This window comes from Phaseolus vulgaris, chromosome 6, assembly GCF_000499845.2.
Source record: "Phaseolus vulgaris cultivar G19833 chromosome 6, P. vulgaris v2.0, whole genome shotgun sequence".
NCBI lineage: Eukaryota > Viridiplantae > Streptophyta > Magnoliopsida > Fabales > Fabaceae > Phaseolus > Phaseolus vulgaris.
In genome coordinates this window covers 25379255-25391444 of record NC_023754.2, presented here as the reverse complement: position 1 = coordinate 25391444, position 12190 = coordinate 25379255, and the positions used below count along the sequence as shown (strand labels likewise).

Genomic DNA, 12190 nt, shown 5'->3' with positions numbered 1-12190 from the left:
ACGTACTTTTAACTTGAATTCATTACTAGTCTGCTATTTTCGCCACGTATATTATTTTCTGGCTAAAAGATTTATTTTGACTTAAATAAATTACTTTTATTTGTCATCTATCACCTTAATCCTTCATTATAAGTTAGGAAAACTCTTTCAGATATGTTTTAACCCGAATTCATTATCAGTCCGCTATTTTCGTCACGTATTATAAGTTAGTACAACTCTTTCAGGTATGTTTTAACTTGAATTCATTATCAGTCCGTTATTTTCGTCACATATTATTTTTCGGCTTAAAGTTTGATTTTGACTTAAATAAATTACTTGTATTTGTCATCTATCACCTTAATCTTTCATTATATGTTAGTACAACTCTTTCAGATATGTTTAACTCAATTCATTTTCAGTCAGCTATTTCTGTCACATATATTATTTTTTGGCTAAAAGTTTGATTTTGACTTAAATAAATTACTTTTATTTATCATCTATCACCTTAATCCTTCATTATAAGTTGGTACAACACTTTCACATATATTTAAACTCAGAATTCATTATCAGTATGCTATTTCCACCATGTATATTATTTTCCGGCTAATAGTTTTATTTTAACTTAAATAAATAACTTTTATTTGTCGTGTATCACCTTAATCCTTCATTATTATAATTAGTTGAAAAAAATCTAATTATGTCCCATAGCATTGAAAAAAATATATATTCATAAATGTTAGTAACAAGTGATCTAACGTTAGTTTTTAAATACATTCTTTATAGTTCATTGAATTTTATTCAAAAAATCATAAATTTGTCTACTCCTTATTTAATGAATTTCATTAATGATTCTTTTAGTTTAAGTTTCAACTAATAAAAAAATGAGTAATGATACTTGACTTTTGAAATCTGTGTGAAAAGATAAAATAGAGTAAAGAAGAAGAGAAGTTGGTAAACATAAGGAATGTGATGAAAAACAAAGAGAATTTGAGTGTGTTTAGTGTTATGCATTAGAAAATAAAGTACTAGAAAAAGAGTGTTACAAATATATTATGAACGATTCGCTTAAATTATAGGAGGAATCACGTTGGATATTATTATTATATTTAATTAAAATGTAAATGTATAAAGATATTACATGAATGATGAAGTGTTAGACCGTTTAAAATGAGTAAATTTGTAATAAGTATTTTAAATTTAAGTGATGAGACGGTAATTTTTATAGTGACGTGGAGTATATAAAAATGAACCTTTGTTTGGGTGTAATGAAGTATATTTTTGGCTTGAGGTGTGGTAATACAGTAGTATTTACATGGGTAGGTGTAGTTCCTGAATTGTATTTATAATAATAAAGAAGTATGCAGGTGATTCTTTTCCTTAAGAGACAAAGAATGTCTGGAAAAGACCCAAGGGAATGTCTAAAGAAAATGATATCACAAAGACCTCTTCTGATTCAAGGCCCTTTCACTTTTTAACCTTTCATTTTCACCCAATCATGAAGCCATTTTTGAACAATTTTTGGTTTCTGAGTTTCCGTGTCTCTAGTTTTCCTTTTATCCATCGAACCTCTCTAGGACTAAACTGACCCTTCCAAGAGGGGTAACAAAAGCTGCACTAAAGGACAACCCTTTCTGCCACACACTCTTGCTTAGTATTTATTCTCTTTTGTTTCTTCACAGACCACCACCCTTCTTCCTCTCCTCTCTCCCCTCTACAATAACTCACCTAAACTCAACACAATTCAATGAAGCCTCAAGCTGCTGAGACCGATCTCTGCTCTCTCAAACGCTCCCCACCTTCAACCATGTCTTCTTCTTCCTCTTCTCTCATCACCACTCTTGTTGATCATAATAATAACCCTCCTCAGCAAAGGCCTCCTCGCCGCCGTTTTGCTTCTCACCACCTTCCTGAGATAAGCCTCAAAACTCCTATGGTTAGGCCTTATGTTCGATCAAAAATGCCCAGGCTTCGTTGGACACCAGATCTCCATCGCTGCTTCGTGCATGCAGTTCAAAGACTTGGAGGAGAAGACAGTAAGCTTTTTTTACATTTACATACATGTCATTTCTGGTTTTCACGTACATTCCACTCACAATCAGGTTGATCACCACTTTTCTTAACCAAGGTTCAAACATCGGTTATCTCGTAAAAAGATTAGCGTCTTTACGCAACTCTCATGTTCTATTACATTTATATGTGTTAAAGTTTGATTTTTGACTAACAAAAGGCTTAATTTTCAATTGGCATGTTTGATTGGTGAACCTTTTTGTTTTGAGTGGTATTGATTTGGATTTACAGGGGCCACACCAAAGTTGGTTTTACAGCTCATGAATGTAAAGGGGCTTACCATATCTCATGTCAAAAGCCACCTTCAGGTTACTCTTTTCTCCACAACCACGAATAAAGTTATGGGGGGGAAAAGGCGTAATCACTTCACTTCCTGTTTTCTCTTTCTTTATTTAATTTATCTGTTTTTGAAAGATAAAAAAAATGTCCTGATAAAGAATGAACTCCTTCATAATTAATTGTTAGTCTTAAAATTTGAAAATCCTGGTGTATTGATGACAGATGTACAGGAGCATGAAGCACGAGCAGATGAGTCAAGGTATATAATTGTACTGTGCATCAGTTACTTATGTGCAAGTTCTCATGCCACAGATGTATGCATCATGTATAAGGAAGAAATAGCTAGGTGTAGACAACGTTAGACATTTTGTTTGGTTCAATAGAGGAAATTAGATCTGTAAACACTGAAAAGAATATATATCAACCATCCAGGGGCAGTGGACCCTTTTTCCGTCACCAAGAAAACGAAAGTAACGTCAAATATTCTTCAGGATTTTGTTCCCAAACAATTAACTTTTAACGTTGGTTACTGTTACACATTTTTTTCATGAGCTCGGTTACTGAAGTGGAACTATTCAAAAGGATTATATTATATTATATTATATTGTTATTATATGTATTAATAATTAATAATACGTGTTAGAACGTTTTCTTAACCCCACTACATTTTACAATGAATTATAATTTATTATTTTTTTGTAATAGGTGCAAATAAGAATGATGTGGCTCCAGAGTTTCCAGCTTCCACATTCTCAACTCTGGGCCCAAGGTACGCCCAGCAGAATCCTCACCAAAGAAGCCGCACGGAAGACCTTGTTCCAATCCATGCTCAGTGGTATTTCTCGTTCCATTTATTTTCCTTTTTACCATTCCTCTCTTTTCACACTGTCTATATATTATTTTTAAATTTTATAACTTGTCTTTTTTTTTTCTAGAGTTGTTTTTTAAATTGCAAAAACTGTTGGAGTTTTGAAATCAGGCACAAGTAAAAAATATAGTTGGTTAGAAAAATCAGCATCACATATTTTTCTTTTACGTATATGTTAGGCTGTGTGTGTCAGTATCATGTGTGTTTGTTTTGTATTATTTTTAAGATAAACCAGTGAAAAATGAATTTACTTGATAAACAGTATATATAAGCATTAGTATATTTTTTGGATTAATAAAGAAATGTTTAGAATGACTTAAAAGGTATGTTTGTAACACTTCTGTTTTTGAATGTTTATTTGATTTAATTGTGAACATTGTAAAAAATTAGGCCAACAACAGAGATATATATAGAGTGTACGTTTAAGAAAGTGAGTATAATTTGTTTTGTTATGGCAGGAATGATTACGAGGAAGGGAGTTACAGTGGAAAGCAAGGGGGTAAATCGATTATAGGTTGTAACGGCAATGAAGAGACGATGCACTCCTACATCATCTTCGAGGGTCTTCTCAGTGACCAGACTGTTGAAGTAAGTAACTCCTTCTTCTCATTAGTGTCTCGTTGATTTTGAGCATGCCCCCACACACATAATTATACATGCACAGTACTAATTGAATTGAAACAAGTTATAGGATAATTATTATTATACAATGCTGAATGAACAGTTTATTCCCTTTTGTTTTTTAGGAGGATAAAATGGCTCCTGAAAAGGTGTCACTAGGGGGTGCCACCGGATACGAAAGAGAGCATGAAAGATTCCAAGACAGAAGTACTAGTGCCATAGGAGGAGGAGGAGGAGGAGAGAGAGAGGGTGAACGCACAGTGTCCTTATCAGTGAGTTCCAGGGTTAATTCACATTCATTCTTCAATCGCAGCCACACTGGTCCAGATGCCAATGATGTCTCTCTTGAGCTCACGCTCTCTTAGAATCATGCACATAATCATAACATTCTACCTTTTCTTTTTCTCATTTACATATATTTCGTTCCTACAACTACACTACAAACGCTGCATCGCCATCACTTTTCAAAAAAACAACAATACTGCTCTCGAGTGCTCTTCCGACATTCATTAAGAAATTTAGAATATTTTCATAAACAAATTATCTATTTTATTTATTGATTTCTTAATCAATGTCTCGAAAACACTTGGTGGCAGCCGGAGTCGGAGGAAATTGTAATGCTAATTAACGCTACTTCAGTTCGGATCATTTTCTGATTACAAGTACTTATTTACTACAAAGTGTTCTAATTATTAAGAACCTATATAGTACTGATTAGTATAGAGTTATGAATAATATTATTAGTATGCGGTGCATCCGAAACTGCACAGCTTGTCTTAATTTGATTTGTTACTATTTAGTTTTATTAATTGTTTAAGTTTTAAATTTTGCTATCTGATTTATCAAGTATGGTTTTGCCGGTTTTTAGTTACTTTAGAAAACAAGCCTTAAATTTTTTCTGAGTTGGTATATATAATAGTAAATATATTTATTTATTCGGAAATATGGTATTTTTATTTTTCAATCAGCATTACAGGTTACTATTTATAAATAAGAAAAGCGATTATTTAACATTTATCTTTTTCTTTTTAAAAAGGATTTTGTTTTGTTTAGACAAAATTCTATTGTGTAGAAAAGTTAGTATTGAAAGAAAATAAATATATTAGAAAAATGAGTTTATTGTTGGAAGTAAAGATTAGGTGTTGGAGCAGGGAATGCGTGGGGCAACTGCAAAGTTTAAACGTAGAGCGGCAGAATTTTGTTGTGTGAGAGTAGTGGAAGATTTATGTATTATATGTATGTTGGGGGGGGACATTCCCTTCTTATCTCATAAAGCATATATTGCCTTTATAGACAGTAGTCATGTTTTCCAAATTGCTTTTGCTTGCTTTTCTTTTAGCAATTATCCGCTGCCAGGCCAGAAAGCTTGGGGGGTTTCGTGAGGATAAGCCACTTTTTCACCATTTCGATGCTTATGGGGGTGGTGGTGGCTCCGCCGACGTCATTGGTGGCGGTGGAGGGAATGGTGGTTATGGGGGTGGGATAGGGGGTGGATACGGGGGTGGAAGTGGAGGATTTGGAGGCGGAGGTGGAGGAGGTGGAAGTGGAGGATTTGGAGGCGGAGGTGGAGGGGGTGGAAATGGAGGATTTGGAGGCGGAGGCGGAGGTGGAGGAGGTGGAAATGGAGGTTTTGGTGGTGGGAACGGAGGATATGGAGGCGGAAGTGGTAGTGGTGGTACTGGAAACGGAGGATTTGGGGGTGGTGGTGGTGGTGATAATGGAAAGGGAGGAGGATATAATGGTGGAAATGGAGGATTTGGTTGTGGGGGTGGGGCAGGCATTGGTAGAGCATTTATGAATAAGCTCCATAACACTATATCTTAAAAATTTCCGTATTTTGTTATTGTTTTTCAAGTTCCAAGTTCAAAAAAATAGAATAATATCAGTTTTGATTTTTATAAATGGTTAAAATTGATATGGATAAGAGATTAAACATAAACATATCCAATTAATATTTTTTTAATTATAAATAATTTAGTCAACTTATTATTAATATATTTAATGATATTAAATGTAAAAATTTAAATAATTTTTTTTGTAAATATTAAAAATAAAAAATAATATGCAGATGTTTATTTTCTCTTTATTAAAAACAAAATAATTGAGATATTTTAGAAATACTTTAACCTTTATAAAAAAAACAAAGACATCATTCAACTTAAAACTTTGCTTTAACGTCTTTTTGCAAAAGATTTCGTAACATAAAAATTACGGCGTCTACCTCGTATTAAAAAAAAAAACATCACCTCTTACATTAAGAAACCCTGGTCACCCAACCTAGCTCCTCTACCATTTTCTTTTTTGACCGTTTTCATCCATATCAAAGTTTTCAAAAATCAATTAGAATAAGAGAAACATGCTAAATGTACATTCGAAGTAACTCATAACCAAACCTACAATTACACCATTGTAAAAATTTCAATGTAGTCTACACGTCCATTCTTGAAAATCTTTTTATTTCTTTATTTTCACAATTCACCTACAACTACTATCAACATACAATACCTAATTTGATTAACCTCTTTGTTTTTCTCGTGAAAATAACATTTTTGGATCTTGATGCACCATACCATCATATCCACCCACTGGTATATTGGAAACAAGTTGAAGCTAAAACGAAAATAAAATTAAGGATATGATTTTGAATGAATAATTTTCATAAACATTTTTAGAAGAACTTTTAAAAAATCATAAGTCAAATTAATTTATGTAAGATAAAAATATAATTTTAAAGAATTAATAAAAAATAAATTTTACCATTTAGTTTATAAAAACTAATTTCATTTTTATACTATCGAAACGGAACACTCGTATACACCGATTAATCAGCATCCCGATCATCCTTTATCATAAAAATTAATTAAAAATATCATTAGACAATTATTACGTGATAATCGTATGTTGAAAAAACAACCAAACAAATGATTAAAAATCAAAGATATGACACTGAAGTAAGGAAAGTTCACTTTATGTAAGAACAATTTTATTCTTAGAAATATTTACGAAGAAATTTCTTCAATCATATAAAATATATATAATTTCAATTTCACTATCTGAACGTATATGTAAAAATTCTAAGTGGCGAATTCACATATCATCCCAAAACCAAAATGTCTGTGTACAAGATAACAGCTTCATGAATGTAATTGAATTAAGACAGGATAAAATTGAATAGATCTGAACAATAATTTATATATATATATATATATATATAGATATATATATGGGTTGACCTTAAGTAAATTTTGTAGTCTAATATATTTAGCAGATGATTAAAATAAGTATACTGTATAGATTAGTACAAGTATTCAATAATCTAATTTTTACAATGAAACATTTGCCAATTTATAGAATATTGAAGACACTTCTTTTAAAGAGAACAAAGAATCATATTTATGTTGCCTAAGAAAATGGGTTGAATATTTTCTAAGAATGTAAGCAAATGATTAATCGAACTTGGTCTGAAAATACATGTTATGATTGGATCAACAACTTTAATCAATTATGTTGTAGCAGAGACTGTATCCCACCTTGAGAAATTATATTCATGCAATTATAGAAGTGGTTGAGCTTTAACCAAATACCAAAAGTCTTAATAAACTGATTAAGATTTACTTTGTCCGAAAATGACAAGACTTACAAAGGAATAAAAATCTCTAGCTAACAAGTAAGATCTTCAGAAGATTTTGGGCCTCTCGATGATATGTAAAAAATTTGTGTCAGATGAAAAGTTGTACACTGTTCATAATTTGATAAATAGGAACGTGCTTCATTGCATATAGTGCTTTCCTAGTTTTTTTTCTTACGTATAAAGTGACAGATATTAGAAGCAGCAGATCTTAGAAAATAAGATTATGCTCCAACAACCAATTATCATGACACACATAAGATCTAACTCCATATTACAAACCCATCTATTTTATACCCAAAAAGGAAGCAATGAAGTCTGTTTCATTCTTGCACTTCACAATGATTGAATCTTTTTATTAGAAAAAAGTAATTCACTTTTTCGTCCATACTCCCTTGTATTTCAATTAGTCAACCAGAAAACCTGCAAGTTAACAACGTTAACATACATAAAACTCACAATATAAAGAAACTTTATTCTTTTTCATAAAAGATTTAATTTCGCATTTTACACACTCTGCTAAATTTCTGAGAGGTCACAATGTATTATTAGTTTTTTATTTTTTATTTATTTCAAGGAAACAGATCAACCACGTTGTTTTATAAAAATTAACGACAAAATTAATCTCTTAATTTGTTTTAAAATTTGTGTAAAAAGGATAAATAAAATGTGGGAAAATTAAAAAAATGTAATGGTAAAATTCACAAAAAAATATTGAATAATAAAATTTGAAAATTCACGATATTTAGACCATAAAATGTTTTATTAAACTTACACTGATTAAATTAAGAATCACAATATGCAGAGCAATTTGTTAACCTATATATTTATTGATAGTAGTTAAGTTGGTCACTAAAACATCAAGCTGTCTTCCAACTTGTTCCATGAAGAAATTTTAGGATTGCTGCAAGTGGGGATTTGCTTGTATTTTGCTGGGCGTAGACTTCAGTGTTTAGTAAGCCACTACTAAAGCAAACATAGTCTGTATCGAAATGAACAAATGTCAGTAACCAAAACTCAATATTTTTAATTAGTCACATGGTACCCACATTGCAGTTCTTGCATTTTTTTGCTCATGTGATAGGTGGTGATTAATGTGCCTCCAATTATTTTGTCAATTAATTAAAGACAAGTGAGCACTGATTAATATTAGATTCAGAAGCAGTTTTTGAATCGAAATGATAAGTCATGGATGGCGTATAATCAAACTTGAATATCTTTGTTTCTTCTGATATATTAGGAGATGATACTGTCACCAACTCCACTATATATAATTATTGGCTACAGTATAATGCTGTCTAACTGGAGCTTTGTATACTTTATATTAAAAAGAAACATCACCAACAATCATGGGAAGAAGGTCTTGGATTATTATTAGATAGACATAAATTTATGATTGGTCTAAACTTGTGTCATATTTTCAGGCGGCCATGGTTGACCAAGCAAGAAAATTACTGGACCTTTCTTGACTTGGATGTTCAATTTTCTTGCCCATTGATGTTTATTTTAATAGATGTGTTTCCTATATAAAGGGGACATCATAACCAATAACGTCAAGCAAGTAAGTTGTTTAGTCAGCTCTGCTTATATACGTAAAAAGAAATGAGTGGTGCTACTGCTAAGTTTTTGTACTTGGTTCTAGTTGTGTGGGGCACATTTTGTGCTTCGATGAGTGGTGTTGGTCATGGGATGTATGTTGATGGTAGAAATCATGCTGATCCTAATCGATGGAAGGCTGGTGGTGATAATTATTGCTCGTATACAAGTTGGAGGGGTTGTGGCAGTTTCTTTGGAAAAAGTGGTAGCGAATCTCAGAACGATGAAGATAATGCAGAAGTTCATATTCCCAGTGGAGGAGTTGGCAGGGGTTATGGACAAGGTGAGGGGTATGGTGAAAGTGAAGGAAACGGTGGAGGTGGTGGTGGAGGAGAGGGTGGAGGTTTTGGTGAAAACGGTGTGGGGTATGGTCATGGTAGTGGATTTGGTGCTGGGGTGAGCGTTGGGCATGATGGAGGAGGAGGTGGAGGCGGTGGTGGTGGCGGCGGAGGCGGTGGCTCAAGTAATGGTATAGGAGGAATAGGTCAAGGTAGAGGGTTTGGTGCTGGCTTTGGTGTAGGTGGGGTTAATGGAGGACAAGGGGGTGGGGGAGGAGGAGGAGGAGGAGGTGGAAGTGGCTCTAGAGGAGCGCAAGGTTACGGTAGTGGTTTTGGTGCAGGTGAAGGAGTAAGTGGCATAGGAGGAGGAGGACGAGGTGGTGGTGGTGGTGGTGGTGGAGGGGAAGGTGAAGGAGTTGGAAACCAAGGGCAAGGTCACGGTAGTGGTTTTGGTGAAGGGGGAGGAATGGGAAACATGGGAGGTGGAGGTGGAGGTGGGGGAGGTGGAGGTGAAGGTGGAGGAGCTGGCAACGAAGGGCAAGGTTATGGCAATGGTTTTGGTGTAGGTGGAGCAATGGGCGGCATAGGAGGAGGTGGAGGTGGAGGTGGAGGTGAAGGTGGGGGAGCTGGCAATGAAGGACAAGGTCATGGCAGTGGTTATGGTGCAGGTGGAGGAGTGGGAGCCACAGGAGGAGGTAGTGGTGGTGGTGGAGGTGCAGGTGGAGGTGGAGGTGAAGGGGGAGGGGTTGGTAATGGAGGGCAAGGTCATGGTAGTGGTTTTGGTGCAGGTCAAGGAATAGGAGGCATAGGAGGAGGTGGGGGAGGAGGCGGGGGAGGTGATGGTGTTGGTAACGAAGGACAAGGTCATGGTAATGGTTTTGGTGAAGGTGGAGGGGTAGGCAGTAAAGGAGGCGGAGGTGGCGGCGGTGGCGGCGGTGGTGAAGGTGGTGGTGTTGGCAATGGAGGACAAGGTCATGGTAGTGGTTTTGGTGGAGGTGCAGGTGTAGCAGCAGTTGGCATGGGAGAAGGTGGTGGTGGTGGAGGAGGAGGTGGAGGTGGTAGTGGTGGTGGGAATGGAGGCCAAGGCTATGGAAGTGGCTATGGTGCAGGTGTTGGTAGTGGTGTGAGTGGTATGGGAGGAGGAGGAGGAGGTGGTGGTGGGAGTGGAGAGGGCAGTGAAGGGCAAGGTCATGGTTATGGTAGTGGTTACGGTGGAGGTACAAGCAATGGCGGCATAGGAGGAGGAGGAGGAGGAGGAGGAGGAGGAGGAGGCGGAGGGGGAAGTGGTGGTGGAGGTGGTAATGAAGGGTATGGTCATGGTAGTGGCTTTGGAGGTGGCATGGGCATGGGTGGAATGGGAGAGAGAAGTAAGGATGGCAGTAATAACAAAGGTTCAAGCAACGATCATGGTGTTAACAATGACATTGGAATTGGATTTGGCATGGGCATGGGATTTGGTTTTGGTATGGGAACCAGCGGAGCAAAGATCACCGATCATCCTTAGGAACCCCAAACTTCATCAATGCCTTCCAGACTCATATTTTCATGTTTTAAACCGACTATTCAAAACTATTTGTTATTGTATGTTAACCAGGGTGATTCAAAACACTATTGATCACTATATCATCAAATATCACAAATATCATTCCTTATCCGACTAAATATCATTCGTTATCAAACCCCTTTAATTTATTTAATTCTCAAATAATAACAATATAAATGAGTGAAAAATTAAACAATGCATTTGAAGAAGTAGTAAAATAGATAATTTCAATGTCATAATGATAAGAAGATTGAATCACACTTATTAATGGAGTTATTTGATACTAATGTAAAATAGGACTTTTATGAAGAGAGAAAGTTCCAATAAGTAGAAGAGACCCTTATGTAATGACATACCATTTTCTTAAGTTTGTGCTTTCCTGAAAAAACATGTAATGATTTTCTTAATTTTGTCCATTGTACTTTTATTTAAGATAGTAAATATTGTTTAAATGTTTTCATGAACAGATAAAAGATATGGAATTATGTTAAATTTGTATCTTTCCCTAGGATTTTCCTTTTTATAATCTCAGTGCTTCAAGCTTTCACACGCAACGTGCATTTAAAAGACTCCTTCAACACCTCTAGTAATGGAGAAATACTCTCATATGAAACAAATTACCAAATGTGTAATAGGCAATTAAAGATGAAAAACAACATAACAAACACTAAATCCTAATACAAAATATATGCATTCTATCCTAACTAAAATGACATCTAATAAAGGAGTATAGAGTAAATATATTGACCATTGATATAAAATCAAATTGATAATAATGATGGATGATTATATTTCACATAACTCTATGTCAATTTTATATTATTACATGAGTAACATAAATAATTATACATAGAAAATAAGAAGAAAAAGAACAGATTTTTTTTTACATTGTTATTTTCAATTAAAAATCATTGTGTGTAACTTTTTATTAGAAGATCTTTCACTACAAGAAAAATCCATTTTATCTACGGAAGAATTTTGTAGGTAATAACCAAAATTCATAGGTAAATCAGCATTATTTACAAAAAAAAATCCATATATAATACGGACGTCGGTAACTTACCTTAAAAACATGTATGTCTTTGAATAACGCAAACAATAATTACCCACCAACTCTAGTTCGTAGGTAATATCCACCTACTAGATAATTCAATAAAGTTATATTTTACTTGTTAAAATATAAAAAAATTAGAAAATATTTATATATTTTCATATAGTTCTCAAAGTATTTTAATAAGATTTTTGATAAAAAATTATTTGCTTATTAATTGATGCTAATACTTTTTCTTAGGTCCTAGTTTTAAGTTTTCAAGTATGAATGCATAATTTTG

General features: G+C 34.3%; 3 protein-coding genes across 3 annotated transcripts; all 3 read left to right on the top strand.

The window, feature by feature from the left end:
- The first annotated feature begins 1618 nt into the window (after positions 1-1618).
- Positions 1619-4491, top strand: LOC137833154 (putative Myb family transcription factor At1g14600). The gene is made up of 6 exons (XM_068641516.1): positions 1619-2012; positions 2278-2354; positions 2548-2584; positions 3031-3160; positions 3652-3781; positions 3940-4491. The coding sequence occupies exons 1-6, from the start codon at positions 1724-1726 to the stop codon at positions 4177-4179; spliced, it is 903 nt and encodes a 300-aa protein (XP_068497617.1). The 5' UTR covers positions 1619-1723; the 3' UTR covers positions 4180-4491.
- A 625-nt stretch (positions 4492-5116) lies between these two features.
- On the top strand, positions 5117-5638 carry LOC137833554 (glycine-rich cell wall structural protein 2-like). Its single transcript, XM_068641896.1, has one exon. The coding sequence runs from the start codon at positions 5117-5119 to the stop codon at positions 5636-5638; it is 522 nt and encodes a 173-aa protein (XP_068497997.1).
- Positions 5639-9044: 3406 nt separating this feature from the next.
- On the top strand, positions 9045-10820 carry LOC137833553 (glycine-rich cell wall structural protein-like). Its single transcript, XM_068641895.1, has one exon. The coding sequence runs from the start codon at positions 9045-9047 to the stop codon at positions 10818-10820; it is 1776 nt and encodes a 591-aa protein (XP_068497996.1).
- Positions 10821-12190: the final 1370 nt, after the last annotated feature.